The 17801-nt window shown below is 36.8% G+C and overlaps 1 protein-coding gene across 10 annotated transcripts in view; it reads left to right on the top strand.

Moving 5' to 3' along the window:
- Nucleotides 1-17801, top strand: part of CLOCK (clock circadian regulator) — a 120792-nt gene that overhangs the window by 46390 nt on the left and 56601 nt on the right. For all 10 annotated transcript variants that reach the window (XM_069594110.1, XM_069594105.1, XM_069594106.1 and 7 more), the window contains 2 exons: nt 13011-13101; nt 16556-16645. Coding sequence is in view for 7 of the 10 variants with exons in the window: in XM_069594105.1 (XP_069450206.1) it covers nt 16599-16645 (47 nt within the window). In the remaining 3 variants the exon portion in view is untranslated. The remainder of the gene's footprint in view (nt 1-13010; nt 13102-16555; nt 16646-17801) is intronic.

Below are 17801 nucleotides of genomic sequence, written 5' to 3'. Positions count from 1 at the left end.
TTCTTCAGCCCCTGGGAAAGGCTTGCCTCTCTTAATTCCCAAGTATTCAGGAATTAATAAGGAGCAGAGAATTCCTGACAGATCTAAAACAGTACACAGGAAGCCTCCTGTTAAATGCTTCCTGGCACTTACAGATTATGCCATTTTATATGGCATTAAATAATTGTAGCCCATTAAATAATTGTCCAAAAGGGAAATCTGCTGTCATATTCACTTGGATATTAAGCTAAGACTTTGGCCATTGAGAAAAGCATGCCTTGAGCCTGTTGCATGTAGCAATAAAGTTAGACATTCTGTTGCATTTCAGCTCATGCAACTGGCATTCTCATCTATAGTATTTTTCAGTTCCCTTCAAGAAAGACAAAAGGAAAAGAGTTCACATAGTTACAAAGTTCTGAATGGTGATACAGTCTTATCTATTGATGGATCAGATTATTTAATGTTTATCCCCAGAAGATATTTTGTGTTCACCAGAGAGTTTTCTTGGGTCATAGTATGTGGTAGGCAGAATAATGGTCCTTCAATGATGTCCATGTCCTAAGTTCCCAGAAACGAACTGTTAGGTTTGATGACAAAGAGGAGTAAAGGTTGCTAATCAGCTGACCTTATAATGGGATCATTATCTTGGATTACCTGGGTGGGCCCAGTGTAATTACAAGTGTCTTGATAAGGTAAGAGGGAAGCAAAAGAGATGACAACCTGAGAAGGATATGACCTGCTCCTGGCTTTGATCATTGAGGAGGGGATCCCTGAGCCAAAGATTGCAGGCCACCTTTAAAAGCTTGTAAAGACTAGGAAACAGATTTTCTTGTTCAAATTTCCAGAAAGAAATGCAGCCTAGCTGACACCTTGAGTTCCGCCCAGTGGTAAATGGTAAGGCCTTGAGCGAGAGCAGAACTCCTGGCGAAGAGAGATCTGTTGGGGCAGGAAATGGGAAGAGAGTGTGCAAAAACAATATTGAGGAAATAGGATGTTTTGCTAATGATAATGTGTCTATAGGACACAATCAAAGGATTTTGAAAATTGGGAAAGGTGGACGGTATCAACGTGGGTATATACAGAGTGTGTAGGAACAAAAGTCTAGGTGGTGTGGGGTGACCTGAGTCTTGATCCTCTCCTGGTGACTGATATGAAGGAAAGTAGGGCATAATTGGGATTAGTCCCTGTGGTTTCCTAGGTAGATTATTGTGACTATGGAGGGAGAAAGGGTTTGGGAAAGGCAGATTTCTCAAGAGCAGCCAGAGATTTTGGACCTGTATCAAGTTTCTATTACTGCCATAGAATGACAAACTTAGAAAGTACTGCAAACTTAATGGTTTAAAACAGAACAAATTTATTATTACTATCTTACAGTCCTGCAGCTCAAAAGTTTCATAAGGGTCTCACAGGGCTAAAGGCAAGAGGTGTTAGTAGGGCTGCATTCTTTCTGGGAGCCTCAGAGGAGAGAGAATGTTTCCTTGTATGTTCAAGCTTCCAGAAGCTGCCTATATTCCTTGACTTGTGGCTGTCTTCTTTCACCTTCAAAACCAGCCACATTGTCTGCTTCTCTTTTGTCTCATATTGCTCTGACCATGAACAGGAAAGGTCCTCTGCTTTTAAAGACTTGTGTGATTACGTTGGATCACCCAGATAATCTGGCATAAACTAACTACTCATCTCAAAATCTTTAACTTTATTGCATCTACGTAGTCCCGATTTCAGGAATTAGGGCGTGGTCCTTTTAGTGGGACCTCATTCTGCCTACCACAAGGTCCCCTCTTTCTTCCTGTGAATGCTAATGTAGGGCTCGGTGCAGGATGGTATCCAGCTTTAGGGTGTGGTACCTGGTTCAGTATGTAGTTGATGCTGAGTCTTGGGCTTGAACTCTTGCTGCACTTCAGATCTTCTGTGAGGTTCATTTGAGGCTGAGGACAGTCTCAGCCCTCACTTTCATCTCAAAAAAGGGTTAAGGTGCTCATGTATTCTATGGACCAGATCAGTCCATCACATGAAGAGGGAAAGTGAAAGTGAAAGTCGCTCAGTTGTGTCTGCTTGCAACCCCTTGGACTTTCCATATTGTCTATGGGATTCTCCAGGCCAGAATACTGGTGTGGGTAGCCTTTCCCTTCTCCGGGGGATCTTCCCAACCCAGGGATTGAACCCAGGTCTCCCACATTGCAGGCAGATTTTTTACTGACGGAGCCAGAAGGGAACTCAGACATTATTTGAAGAAATAAATTTGTTGAATATGCAGTTGTCTTGTGTGCTACCAAGAGAGCTGTATTAATCTTTCAGTTTTTGTTTACTTAATAAGGCCTCAAAAATGCTTCACATCTAGATATTGACAGGGTAGAATTTTTTTAGCATTTGATGTTTGTCTTGAACCAGAATATTCTTTGGTTCTAAGAGGTCTGGATTGTGAGACTTTGATTTAGGATGTGTTTCTTGTTTTTGCTGTCTGTTTTAGATTTAAATTGGTGTTACAAGCTACTGTAGAATCAAGAATTTTTTATCATGCTAATGTTTCATATCCATTGTGGAAGTGACTAATGTTCCCATTCAGTACTGAATAAATTGAGAACTTTATTTAATTGAGAACTTAAATTTCATCTTTACTCATTCATTAAATAATTTAAAAAGTATTTCAGCCTTTCTTTACAAGTTAAAATTGTTCTCTTAGAAATAATTATCTTTTTAACTATAATACAAACAATAATCTACAGAAGCAAGTTTGACTTTTTCATAAATGATGATAAACATAGTTAAGGATGGTTGGTTTTGTATTATATCAATTAAATTTCAGCACTACTTTTAATTAATGTTTATATCAATAGATCCCTCAGTCCCAGAAAGGTCTGTGATATCAGATTTAACTAACCTAAATTCCAAAGTAGGTCAGTGGGTCAATAGGTTATTAGGTTAGAAAAGGATTTACTGTAGTTTCCATTTTTTAAACCGAGGTTCTTGAGTTAAACCTTTTAAATTAGTAATTTAATATTAATAATTAGATGAAATAAAATGCTCCTTCTTTAAGTTACAGGAACAAGTACATAGGAAGATAGTCTCTTTTACTTGTTTGGTAATAGTAGCATGTCACTTTGTTACTCATTTTTTTTCCCCCTCAGCCCAGTCTCTAATGTTGGACAGTTGAAAGGAAACAAGAAAAAGGCAGCAGTTAAGGTTTCCTTGTTATAAAATAACACATGTTCTTAGAAAAATTTTAGAAAGTGCTAAAGAAAAAGTAAAAATGGAAAAAATCCATAAGCTAATTACTCAGATAACAAGTTGATACTTTGACGTATTTTGGATTTATGTTCAATATATTTTAATGTCACTGTTACTGCTGTTGGATGTTTAAATCTTTCTAGCTTTACTGTTTTAAATAATAATGCATTCACTGTCAAACTTTGGATACATCTCTGATTATTTCCTTTTTTTTCCCCCCAAAATGAGATCACTAGGTCAAAGGACTTAGGCGTTTCGAGTTATTGACACTTCTCACCAAACTTTTTTTTAAGAAAGGCAGTCCTCATTTACTCTCTTAAAGCATTGTTCAGTGTCTATTTCATTTCTCTGGCACAAACTTCTCAGACTATTAGTAAATGTAATAGACACTTGAGAGTCATTTTCATGTCCTCGGTGCAGTGTTGACATTGTCAACTTCTTGAAGTACTCTTTTCTTCTAATTTTAGTGACAGATAGTCCTTCATGGCTTTCTTCTTTATCTTTGATTGGTCTTTTTCCATCTAGTTGATGGTATTATTAACACTAATTATACTTAAAATTTATCACTCATTTGTTGGGTTTTCTACATACTTTTTCAAACATGTAACATAGCTGATCCTCAGAACAATTTTATGGGCTAGGTACTTATGTTATCTCCATGAGCCATAATTCACATTCAGGAACTGTTTCCGAAGCCCATTTCTTTTACATTTTTTTGCTCTGCCTTATCCCCATTTTATTGGCAGCTCTTTTGCTTGCCTCCAAAATGTTACTTTTTTCATCAGATTTGAGCCTTAGCCTTGAGCCTTAGCCTTTTTTCTCCTTTTGTATGTGTTTTTTTTTTTCCCCTAGAGAAATCCATTTAATCATTATCTTTAATGTGCATATTTACTTTGATGGCTCTCACTTTACATCTTCACCCAGTTCTTTCCTGAAAGCCACACCCATGTTTCCAGCTGCCTGCATGACTGAAGCAACTTAGCATGCATGCATGCATTGGAGAAGGAAATGGCAACCTACTCCAGTGTTCTTGCCTGGAGAAGCCCAGGGATGGAGCAGCCTGGTGGGCTGCCGTCTATGAGGTCACACAGAGTCAGACACGACTGAAGCAACTTAGCAGCAGCAGCAGCAGCTCGACATTTTTCCTCTTACATGTCCCATAGATATCTTAAGCATAACATGTCTAAAACTGTATCCATCATTAGAAGTATTTGTGAGGTGTTTGTTTCACAGTGATTAAGAGCATGCTGCTGTGTGCTGTGCTTAGTCACTCAGTCGTGTCTGGTTCTTTGTGACCTCATGGACTGTAACCCGCCAGGCTTCTTTGTCCATGGCAATTCTCCAGGCAGGAATACTGGTGGGTTGGCATGCCCTCCTCTAGGGGATCTTCCCAACCCAGGAACTGAACCCAGGTCTTTCGCATTGCGGATGGATTCTTTACCATCTGAGCTACCAGGGAAGCCCAAGAATACTGCAGTGGATAGCTTATCCCTTCTGCAGGGGATCTTCCTGACCAGGAATTGAACCAGGGTCTCCTGGATTGCAGGTGGATTCTTTACCAGCTGAGCTACCAGGGAAGCCTGATTAAGAGCACAGTTCTAGCTAAATGATTGGGTTTTATATCTTAGCCTTACTGCTCATCTTGGCCAGCTAGCTTGCATATTCTCTTTGTGTGTCAGTTTCCGCATCTGTAAAATGGAGATAATAATAGAGCCTACTTCATGTGATTGTTGAGTCTTAAATGAGAAAACTTTGAAGAATGCCTGGCACATAGTAAATGTTCAATAAATGTTAGCCAGTGCTTTCAACATCATTCCCTCCCTCTTTTCTCCAATTTACTCCTCCAGTATTACCTATCCACCCCACAGATGTGTCCAAGCCAAAATTTGAGTGGTACTCTGATTTCTTCCTGCCCCCAGCTTTTCTTAATCAGTCACCAAATTCTGCCTAGTCATCTCAGTATCTATTAAAATTCTCATTTTTAAAATGAACTCTGCTTCTATATGGAGAAGGCAGTGGCACCCCACTCCAGTACTCTTGCCTGGCAAATCCCTTGGACGGAGGAGCCTGGTAGGCTGCAGTCCATGGGGTCACTAGGAGTCAGACACGACTGAAACAACTTAGCAGCAGCAGCAGCTACTTCTATATTGCTTTACCTAAACTGTTAGAATACTATACTTCTACCATTCTAATTCTAGTCCTGGCTCCTTATATTCTGTTTTCTGTGTTGTAACCAGATGATGGCTCAAAAGAACAAGTGTCTATTGTCAGTTTCCTGCTTAAAACTTTACAGTGTCTTAATTGGGGAGAATGGGGTCAGGAGTTACCTTCATGATCCACGTGGATCATCATTATCATCTCTTACTGCCACCTCTGTTACCCCTGGTCCTGGGTTTTTGCTCCAGTCAACACTAAGGTACTTGGTAGTATTCTAAAATCACAGTTCCTTCTCACGTCTCCAGACCTTTGTGTCAATTTTCTCTTGACATTTATGGAATTTCTCTCTTTGCTTGCTGCTGCTAAGTCGCTTCAGTCATGTCCGACCCTGTGCAACCCCATAGACGGTAGCCCACCAGGCTCCCCCATCCCTGGGATTCTCTAGGCAAGAATACTGGAGTGGGTTGCCATTTCCTTCTCCATCGCTGTTTGCTTAGTGAAGTCTTATTTTATTCTTAAGATCTCAGTTTATGTGTCAGTTCTTTAGAAGACTTCCTTAACTTCTGTGTCACTCCCAGAGTGTTCAGAGAGCATTTTGTGCCTTCTCTGGGAAGCACCTCAAATGCAGTGGCTGTGTCTATTTCGCCATTTCAAAACTACAGTCAGTATACTACTGGACACTTGTGTTAGCACTCAGTAAATATTTGCTGAATGATAATTGTATGAAGTTAAATTTTTAAGGAATCACTAATATTAAACTATAATATGTTTTTACTTCACTTCTTTGATTTCTCTTGAAAGAAAGTGAAAGTCGCTCAGTTGTGTCAACTTTTTCCCGACCCCGTGGACTATACAGTCTGTGGGATTCTCCAGGCCAGAATACTGGAGTGAGTAGCTGTTCTGTTTTCCACGGGATCTTCCCAAGCCAAGGATAGAACTGAGGTCTCCTGTATTGCATGCAGATTCTTTACCAGCTGAGCTACCAGAGAAAGCTCCTTGCCAGGAATAATTTTTACATTTATTAGCTGTTTGTTTTCTTCATGGCTGCTTATTTAGTCTTACTTTTTGTTGTTGTTAGTTTTGTTATGTTTTAAACTCTTTTGAATAACTTTTAGGGATACTTAATATGGTAAAAAATACTGTTTGTCATGCTGCATATGTTTAAGCCTTTTATTTTGCCTTTAAAGGGAGAGTTTCTGTTTGTGTTTATTTTGTTAATAATTGGTATCCCTACATATCCTTTAGACTTCACAACAGCTGCCTTAGGTAAGAATTCTGAGGCTTAGGATAATTATGTTAATTGTGCCAAAGATTTTCATCCACGCCTCTCTGACTCTAAACTCATGGTCTTAACGTCTACTTTCACTCCTCCAGTATGCTGGGTTTATTAGGTGCTTTAATTATGACTGACTCTATCCCAAAATGCTTAAAACCAAATAGGACACTAGGAACTGGCTTCTGAATTGGCTTCATGCACATGTTAGGAATTCAGTTCTATTGCTCTGGTGTTTCTGATTCAGACCTTTTATATTTATTTGAGTCTCCAGGGATGTCTGTCTTTTGTTGTTGCCATAAAAAGACAGTCTCTTTTTGTGCTCAAAAATACCCCCTTTTTCTGCTGTCATAAATTTCCCAATGTTTTGCTGTCATATTACATATATAGCATTTTCTTGGTTTTTAAAAAATTATGTAAAATGGACATTGCATAGGTCAGATGCAAGCTATAACTGTAAAGTTTTGCATTAACTTTGGCACAGTTGGGTTGGTCTTGGTTAATTCAATTATTCACAGTGATTATTGAGTTTTTGTTGTTGTAAAGTTGCTAAGTTGTGTCCAACTCTTTGTGACCCCATGGACCGCAGCATGCCAGGCTTCCCAGTCTTTCACTATTTTCTGGAGTTTGCTCAAACTCCTGTCCATTGAATCAGTGATGCTATTCAACCGTCTCATCCTCTGTTGTCCCCTTCTCCTGCCTTCAGTCTTTCACAGCATCAGGGTTTTTTCCAGTGAGTTGGCTCTTCGCATCAGGTAGCCAAACTATTGGAGCTTTAGCTTCAGTATCAGTAATGAATATTCAGGGTTGATTTCCTTTTAAAGTGACTGGTTTGATCTCCTTGCAGTCCAAGGGACTCCCAAGAGTCTTCTCCAGCACCACAGTTTGAAAGCATCAATGCTTCGGTGCTCAGCGTTCTTTATGATCCAGCACTCATATCTGTATATGACTACTGGGAAAACCATAGCTTTGACTATATGGACCTTTGTTGGCAAAATGATGTGTCTCCTTTTTAATATGCTGTCTAGGTTGCTCATTGCTTTTCTTCCAAGGAGCAAGTATCTTTTAATTTCATGGCTGCAGTCACCATCTACAGTGATTTTTGGAGCCCCCCAAAATAAAATCTGCCACTGTTTCCATTGTTTCCCCATCTATTTGCCATGAAGTGATGGGACCGGATGCCATGACCTTAGTTTTTTGAATATTGAGTTTTAAGCCAGTTTTTTTCACTCTCCTCTTTCACATTCATCAAGAGGCTCTTTGGTTCCTCTTCACTTTCTGCCATTAGGATGGTATCATCTGCATATCTGAGGTTGTTGATATGTTTCCTGGCAATCTTGATTCCAGCTTGTGCTTTATCCAGCCTAGCATTTCACATGAGGTACTCTGCATAGAAGTTATATAAATAATCAGGGTGACAATATACAGCCTTGACATAACTCCTTTCCCAATTTGGAACCAGTCCATTGTTCCATGTCCAGTTTTATCTGTTGCTTCTGGACCTGCGTACAGATTTCTCTGGAGGCAATTAAGGTGGTCTGGTACTGTCATCTCTTTAAGAATTTTGCACTGTTTGTTGTGATCCACACAGTCGAAGGTTTTAAGTATAGTCAGTTAAGCAGATATAGGTGTTTTTCTGAAATTCTTTTACTTTTTTTTATGATCCAGTGGATGTTGGCCATTTACAAGCTGTAAATCCAGCTTGTACATCTGGAAATTCTCAGTTCATGTGCTGTTGAAGCCTAGCTTGAAGGATTTTGAGCATTACCTTGCTAGCATGTGAAATGAGTGTAATTGTACCTGTATTTGTTTTATCTTCCTGATAAATTTGATGCTTTTATTTTTATATAATGTCTTTTTAATCTCTTGTGGCAGTTATTTACTTAAAGTCTGTTTTGTCTGATATAAGTACAACTCTTCTTGCTTTCTTGGTTACTGTATGTGTGGAATATCTTTTTTCAGTCTTTTACTTTCTGTCTGTGTATGCTTAAATCTAAAGTGTCTCTCATAGATAGCATATAGTTGGATCTTGTATTTTTATCCATTTACCTGCTTTCTCTTTTGATTGGCAACTTCAGTTTATTTGCAATTAAAATAATTACTGATAGGGAAAGACTGTTACTGTTTTGTTCATTTTTTGTCCATCTTGTAGCCTTTTCCACTTTTTTTCCTCTGGTCTTCCTTTGTGTTTCATTGATTAAAAAAAAAATTTATAGGGGTTGATTTTTTGATTCTGCTTTGATTCTTTTCTCATTTCCTTTTTAGGTATCCTCTATAGGTGTTTTCTTTGTGCTTACCATAATGTTAATAGTATATTTTAAGCTGATAACTTGAAAAACTCTACTCTTTTTACTTCTCTCCCCTCTACCACACTTGATCTCTGTTACAAATTACATCTGTTTATATTCATCATATATGAGTGTTTGTTGAGCACATACATATGTATGTTCATTAACATACTTTATAGTTATACTTATTTTTGTACTTTTGTCTTTTAACTTCTGTAGTAGAATTAAAAGTGATTGTACGTTTTTAAAGTTCTTTTATTTTTTTTTTTTTTTATTTTAAAATCTTTAATTCTTACATGCGTTCCCAAACATGACCACCCCTCCCACCTCCCTCCCCACAACATCTCTCTGGGTCATCCCCATGTACCAGCCCCAAGCATGCTGCACCCTACGTCAGACATGGACTGGCGATTCACTTCTTACATGATAGTATACATGTTAGAATTCCCATTCTCCCAAATCATCCCACCCTCTCCCTCTCCCTCTGAGACCAAAAGTCCGTTATACCCATCTGTGTCTTTTTTCCTGACTTGCATACAGGGTCGTCATTGCCATCTTCCTAAATTCCATATATATGTGTTAGTATACTGTATTGGTGTTTTTCTTTCTGGCTTACTTCACTCTGTATAATTGGCTCCAGTTTCATCCATCTCATCAGAACTGATTCAAATGAATTCTTTTTAACGGCTGAGTAATACTCCATTGTGTATATGTACCACAGCTTTCTTATCCATTCATCTGCTGATGGACATCTAGGTTGTTTCCATGTCCTGGCTATTATAAACAGTGCTGCGATGAACATTGGGGTACATGTGTCTCTTTCAATTCTGGTTTCCTCGGTGTGTATGCCCAGAAGTGGGATTGCTGGGTCATAAGGGAGTTCTATTTGCAATGTTTTAAGGAATCTCCTCACTGTTCTCCATAGTGGCTGTACTAGTTTGCATTCCCACCAACAGTGTAGGAGGGTTCCCTTTTCTCCACACCCTCTCCAGCATTTATTGCTTGCAGATTTTTGGATCGCAGCCATTCTGACTGGTGTGAAGTGGTACCTCATTGTGGTTTTGATTTGCATTTCTCTAATAATGAGTGATGTTGAGCATCTTTTCATGTGTTTGTTAGCCATCCGTATGTCTTTGGAGAAATGTCTATTTAGTTCTTTGGCCCATTTTTTGATTGGGTCATTTATTTTTCTGGAGTTGAGCTGCATAAGTTGGTTGTATATTTTTGAGATTAGTTGTTTGTCAGTTGCTTCATTTGCTATTATTTTCTCCCATTCCGAAGGCTGTCTTTTCACCTTGCTTATATTTTCCTTTGTTGTGCAGAAGCTTTTAATTTTAATTAGATCCCATTTGTTTATTTTTGCTTTTATTTCCAGAATTCTGGGAGGTGGATCATAGAGTATCCTGCTGTGATTTATTTCTGAGAGTGTTTTGCCTATATTCTCCTCTAGGAGTTTTATAGTTTCTGATCTTACATTTAGATCTTTAATCCATTTTGAGTTTATTTTTGTGTACGGTGTTAGAAAGTGATCTAGTTTCATTCTTTTACAAGTGGTTGACCAGTTTTCCCAGCACCACTTGTTAAAGAGATTGTCTTTACTCCATTGTATATTCTTGCCTCCTTTGTCAGAGATAAGGTGTCCATATGTGTGTGGATTTATCTCTGGGCTTTCTATTTTGTTCCATTGATCTATATGTCTGTCTTTGTGCCAGTACCATACTGTCTTGATGACTGTGGCTTTGTAGTAGAGCCTGAAGTCAGGCAAGTTGATTCCTCCCGTTCCATTCTTCTTTCTCAAGATTGCTTTGGCTATTCGAGGCTTTTTGTATTTCCATACAAATCTTGAAATTATTTGTTCTAGTTCTGTGAAAAATGTGGCTGGTAGCTTGACAGGGATTGCATTGAATTTGTAAATTGCTTTGGGTAGTATACTCATTTTCACTATATTGATTCTTCCGATCCATGAACATGGTATATTTCTCCATCTATTAGTGTCCTCTTTGATTTCTTTCATCAGTGTTTTATAGTTTTCTATATATAGGTCTTTAGTTTCTTTAGGTAGATATATTCCTAAGTATTTTATTCTTTTCGTTGCAATGGTAAATGGAATTGTTTTCTTAATTTCTTTTTCTACTTTCTCATTATTCGTGTATAGGAATGCAAGGGATTTCTGTGTGTTGATTTTATATCCTGCAACTTTACTATATTCATTGATGATCTCTAGTAATTTTCTGGTGGAGTCTTTAGGGTTTTCCATGTAGAGGATCATGTCATCTGCAAACAGTGATAGTTTTACTTCTTCTTTTCCAATTTGGATTCCTTTTATTTCTTTTTCTGCTCTGATTGCTGTGGCCAAAACTTCCAGAACTATGTTGAATAGTAGCGGTGAAAGTGGACACCCTTGTCTTGTTCCTGACTTTAAGGGAAATGCTTTCAATTTTTCACCATTGAGGATAATGTTTGCTGTGGGTTTGTCATAGATAGCTTTTATTATGTTGAGGTATGTTCCTTCTATTCCTGCTTTCTGGAGAGTTTTTATCATAAATGGATGTTGAATTTTGTCAAAGGCCTTCTCTGCATCTATTGAGATAATCATATGGTTTTTATTTTTCAATTTGTTAATGTGGTGAATTACATTGATTGATTTGCGGATATTGAAGAATCCTTGCATCCCTGGGATAAAGCCCACTTGGTCATGGTGTATGATCTTTTTAATGTGTTGTTGGATTCTGATTGCTAGAATTTTGTTGAGGATTTTTGCATCTATGTTCATCAGTGATATTGGCCTGTAGTTTTCTTTTTTTGTGACATCTTTGTCAGGTTTTGGTATTAGGGTGATGGTGGCCTCATAGAATGAGTTTGGAAGTTTACCTTCCTCTGCAATTTTCTGGAAGAGTTTGAGGAGGATAGGTGTTAGCTCTTCTCGAAATTTTTGGTAGAATTCAGCTGTGAAGCCGTCTGGACCTGGGCTTTTGTTTGCTGGAAGATTTCTGATTACAGTTTCAATTTCCGTGCTTGTGATGGGTCTGTTAAGGTTTTCTATTTCTTCCTGGTTCAGTTTTGGAAAATTGTACTTTTCTAAGAATTGGTCCATTTCTTCCACGTTGTCCATTTTATTGGCATACAACTGCTGATAGTAGTCTCTTATGATCCTTTGTATTTCTGTGTTGTCTGTTGTGATCTCTCCATTTTCATTTCTAATTTTATTGATTTGATTTTTCTCTCTTTGCTTCTTGATGAGTCTGGCTAATGGTTTGTCAATTTTATTTATCCTTTCAAAGAACCAGCTTTTGGCTTTGTTGATTTTTGCTATGGTCTCTTTTGTTTCTTTTGCATTTATTTCTGCCCTAATTTTTAAGATTTCTTTCCTTCTACTCACTCTGGGGTTCTCCAACTCTTCCTTTTCTAGTTGCTTTAGTTGTAGAGTTAGGTTGTTTATTTGACTTTTTTCTTGTTTCTTGAGGTATGCCTGTATTGCTATGAACTTTCCTCTTAGCACTGCTTTTATAGTGTCCCACAGGTTTTGGGTTGTTGTGTTTTCATTTTCATTAGTTTCTATGCATATTTTGATTTCTTTTTTGATTTCTTCTGTGATTTGTTGGTTATTCAGAAGTGTGTTGTTCAACCTCCATATGTTGGAATTTTTAATAGTTTTTCTCCTGTAATTGAGATCTAACCTTAATGCATTATGGTCAGAAAAGATGCTTGGAATGATTTCGATTTTTTTGAATTTATCAAGTTTAGATTTATGGCCCAGGATGTGATCTATCCTGGAGAAGGTTCCATGAGCACTTGAAAAAAAGGTGAAATTCATTGTTTTGGGGTGAAATGTCCTGTAGATATCAATTAGATCTAACTGATCTAATGTATCATTTAAAGTTTGCGTTTCTTTGTTAATTTTCTGTTTAGTTGATCTGTCCATAGGTGTTTAAAGTTCTTTTAGAAACAATTATTAGTGTTTAGTGTTTCTTATATATTTTGTGACAAAATTCTAAATTTTATGTTTCAAAATTATTTTAAAACCTCTCTTATGATAAATGTCTATACAAGTTAAGTAAATCTAACAAACTTTTTTCTTATTTAAACAGAATTCTGAGACTGATGGTCAGCCATACAGAAAAATATATTGAACTTACAGTTTTCTGAAGAATCAGTTCAAAGATCTCAGAAATACAAAAGGTAATGAAATGATTGTATCTTGAAATGTACTTTGAAATGACACTTCCCTAGGAAAATGAGTTGGGGAGAGTCAGTGCTAAATTATTATTTTTCATAGTGGAATTCAGTAGATGATGGGCTAAAGATACTTTTTGGAGCAGAAGCAAGTGCTTTTAATAATTACATTGGAACTACTCGAATAAATTGGGACTGTGTAAGTCACCCCACCTAAAACAGAAAGAATCAAGAAGTTGTAAGAGGTATTAGAGATGTGCAGTTAACTACCAAAGGAAGGAGCTAACGAGATAAAAGGGGTTGAAGGTAGAATATGGCGATCAGAGAACTTTGGTTTTTTAATAAGTCTTGTAAAACTTTTTGGACACTTTAAACTTTGAACGGTTATACATTTGTGAAAATCAACACTAAGTTTTAAAATGAGAGAGGGGAATTAATGAAAGATCTTGAAATACGAACTGTACACAATTGACAAGATGTTTTTCTGTGAAAGGGAGCAGAAAAGGAGGACGGTACCTGAAGGAGATTGGTGGGTCAAGGAAGTTTTGTGTTTTGTTTTTTCTTTAAGGTAATACACTAAGATTTTGATCAGTTTTGGAGGGAGAAATCAGTGATGTAGAAATGGAAAGCTTTGAGAAAGAGAGCAGATGGGATTCAGAGAAGAAGTAGTATCATATCATTAGATACTGCATAATTTATTTTTAATGCAGAATGAATTTTAATGTTGCATTGTATATATGAATTCTTTTCCAAAGATGGACTGCTGGGTACTGAGATTTTCTGTTAGTTACCTGTAATGTTGTGTGCTGAATTTAAAACATACCTGCTTCCATATTGGCAAACTTTGAATTGCTTATACAGTTTATTAGTTATTAATAGCTCCCCATTTGATAAATTTTTCAAAAAGTTGTTTTTAAAATGTTGTTTATAAAAAACTTATACCATCCTGCCCTCTGTTGTGATAAAATAGTAATGTGGTGCATACTCAGCTGGGAATTCATATCACTGAATGACTTTGAGCTCAAGTTGCTTATGTAAAGGAACATTCGATTCCTAGCTGTAACTTGATCCTTTATATAATTTAATTTGTTCCAACAACTGTAACTTCTCCTTTTAAAGACATTTTATTGCATACCATAGTGGTCTATTATTAAAGTCAATATTTAAGAGACAAGAGTTTTAACAATAATATTTAATCTGTATTAGAAATTCCTTGCTATGAGTAGGAACTTCACATGTCTTCTAAAAATGAGTCCTTAGAATTCATAGCATGAGCATGTGTAAACTATACCTAGTCTTTTAGTCTGAAAACGTGGGTCCTAGAATAGTCCCAACACAAGACCTGTGGCTGCTCCCACATTACCACTTTGTTTTGTTAATCAAGGGGAATCTTCTAAAAGTTACTTTACTTAGTTGGGCCTACTTCACTTTTTCCTCTTATCTTTCCCTTAAATATAGCATGCCTATCATTTGGCTGGACAAGTAGAGAAAAGATCTTGGGCTAAGCTGTCAGAGATGTAATTTTATGTTGCTCAATTAGTTGGACAGCAAATAGTGTTTGGAAAAATTTAACCAACAATAATAAAATAGCTTAAGAAAGCATTAGTCTGTCTTCTAAAGATTTTGGATTCACCTCCCTTAGAGTCAGCATGGTCCCTCCTGTATAGTCTTTAAGTCCTTATTCTTTGAGTCTTTTTTTTCCCTCTAGTTTGCCCTATTCTGTCTTCTCATAATTAAACAGGTGGATACTTGGTTTCATATAAGGCTCAAATCTGGTCTTTTAACTTTAAACTGAAACTGTTCTTTTTTAGTTCACCTAGGTTGGCTCTGTTACCTTGGGACTGTTCTTTCTGTTCTAGTGATAGAACCAGCCTCTGTTATTATCATGATGATAAGTATGTCTGTTGGACCAGAGGGCTGTACTTAGGTGATCTTTAAAGTCTCTTCTAACTCTGAAATTCTGTAATTTTGTCTTGTATTTGCTGATGTTGACCCAGACACTTAAAATCGCTATTTTATCCTGAAGTTAGTTCTTTTTATTTTTCTTAACCACTGTCCCCCCTCCCCCTACCCCATTATCCTCCCCCACTATCTTTTAAGAACTCTTAGCCCTGCACAGTTCCACTTCTTCAGCCACAACCACATAGGCAACCCAGCATCATTTATCAAGTTATTGTCTTCCTTTCATGAATATACATTTGAAAACAGTGATTGAGTATTTTAGAATCTCATGTTCTTTAATATTCTCTGGTTCAGAGTGACAGATCAATTTACACTATTTTCTAAATTTTAAATAAAGTTTCATTTGGCTCAAAACTGTAAGGATATTAGAATTAAGGTGTTTATTCAGTATTTAACTCATGACTATCTTTTATGGGTAAAACCTGCCTTCTACTTTAGAAAAACTGTATAGAATATAGAGAGAAATTTTAGGCTTATGATTGAGTTTTAAAGCAGTAAATTTTAATTCTTTTGGTGTGAATATGAAACTTCAAAATAAGGCTGTTCTTCAGTTTACTTGCCTTCACCCCCTTACTACTCCTGTTATCTCTCACTTTATACTGTGGTAATTAAAACTTTCCGTTGTAATATACCTACATTTTTATCTAAAGAGAAAAGTCCTCAAATATGATGCCCTCTCATCTCATAAAGGCCCGGGCCTTTGCATATTGCTATTCTTGTGGCCTAGAATCCTGTCAACTATTACCTCTTGTCGTTTAGCCTGTTATGTCTGAAACTTAAATGGTCATACAAATCACATAGGGACCTTGTTAAAAATGTGGATTCTGCTTTACTAGGACTAGAGCTGGTCTCAAGATTCTGTATTTTAACAAGCTCTCTGATGATGATGTCAGTCTCAGGACCACGTTTTCAATAACAAGAATCTCTGCTGCCTGACAATATGACTGTCATCAAGAATATTTCCTGACTCCCCCAATATACCTTCATTATCCCTGTTTCTGTAATTAGTTATCTGCTTCCCTATTTAATTGCAGATTTTTGCCTATAATGATTGTATCTCTCATCCTTCTATTTCCAAAGCTAACTGTACTGTTTAATAGAAAATAGGCTTTTAGCAAATGTTTATCACCCATTAGCTGGTGTTCTTAAAGCTTACTTACCTAGACTGACAGATGTAGCCTACGTACATAGTTATATAATCTATACTGAATATAGTGGCTTTTTGATTACTTTATTATAGAAAGGAAATGAATTATGGTCTTCAATTTTTTTTTCCCCTTGTAGCTCTTTATATAGAAGAAGAAAAAACAAAACCTCAAATGTGCCTCAGCTAAAGGATTATTTTCTTGAAAATAATGTTCTAGCCCTTTGTAGAAACAAAAACATTTTGAAATCTCTATGATAAACATATAGTGTTTCTCAAATTATTTAATACTCTGTTTGTAGAAATAAGTGTTTTTAGAAAACTAATGACCATTTACCTTTCCTTCCACTCAAGGAGAAGTACAAATGTCTACCACAAGACGAAAACGTAACATGTTATGTTGTTTACCGTAAGCTGTAGTAAAATGAGCTCACTTGTTGACAGGTATGTTTTTAGAGACTCATTTATTTTGAATTACGTAAAGCTATTTTAAAAATTCACTGTTAGAGTAATGGTCTATATCACTGATAAAGGCAGTGTTATGCTTAATCATTAATACTGTTATACTTACCTTCTGTATTGAGCAAATGTCATGTAATAGTAAAATGTATTATCTAGAGCCAAAGTCAGCAGCATGTGGCTTGTGTTCTGAATGGATCTTGAGCTATAATTTTGAGTGATTTGGTCAGAACTGTTCTGAAAGAAATTATGACAGTTTCAGGGGTTTCCTTGGCACTTTCTGGAATCATCTATCTCCTTATCTATTGGTCCTAACTTCAGCCTGTTAAACATCTTAGCATAAGAGGTAACTGTAATTATTAATAGGATTTTGTTAGTTGAAATTATAATCTTTAAATCTTACTCTTGGTAAAGGATAGGCCTCCTTGTTTCTTTGATTTTAAGACTTCTTTAACTTTTTTATTTACCTTTTAACATGTTTGACACTAGAATTCATCTTCGAGTAGGCCTATCAGAGTTTAATTGGTAGTATTTTTAAATTTCTTAGTGGACATAATAATGGACTTCCCTGGTGGCTCAGACGGTAAAGCGTCTGCCTGCAATGCCAGAGACCCGGGTTCAGTCCCTGGATCGGGAAGGTCTCCTGGAGAAGGAAATGGCAACCCACTCCAGTATTCTTGCCTGGAAAATCCCATGGATGGAGGAGCCTGCCTGGTAGGCTACAGTCCGTAGGGTTGCAAAGAGTCGGACACAACTGAGCAACTTCACTTTCACTTTTAGTGGACATAATAAGTCTTATCATCAGTGATATCTTAAATTTGATGAAATATAGTGACAGCTTTTTAAAAATACCTACTCTGACAGCTAACATGCAGAGCACTTTCTGTGTTTTAACTTCATTTAACTTCACAATAATTCCATGAGATTTTACAGATGAGGGATCTGTAGGTCAGAGAGGTTAAATAGCTTGTTTTAAGGTCACATAGTAAATAATAAGCTGGAGTTATGACCTGTGTTGATCTCTCTGACTCTAAAGTTCCTGTGTTTTTATTTTAGTATACTGTGTGATTTTTCCATAGGGGATTCTTTAAGAATTTTATAGCTAGACTTGTGCACAGAAGTGACTTTTGACATCTAGAGG

Source organism: Ovis canadensis, chromosome 6, assembly GCF_042477335.2.
Source record: "Ovis canadensis isolate MfBH-ARS-UI-01 breed Bighorn chromosome 6, ARS-UI_OviCan_v2, whole genome shotgun sequence".
In the NCBI taxonomy this organism is placed as follows: Eukaryota; Metazoa; Chordata; class Mammalia; order Artiodactyla; family Bovidae; genus Ovis; species Ovis canadensis.
This window is presented reverse-complemented; position numbering and strand designations above follow the sequence as displayed.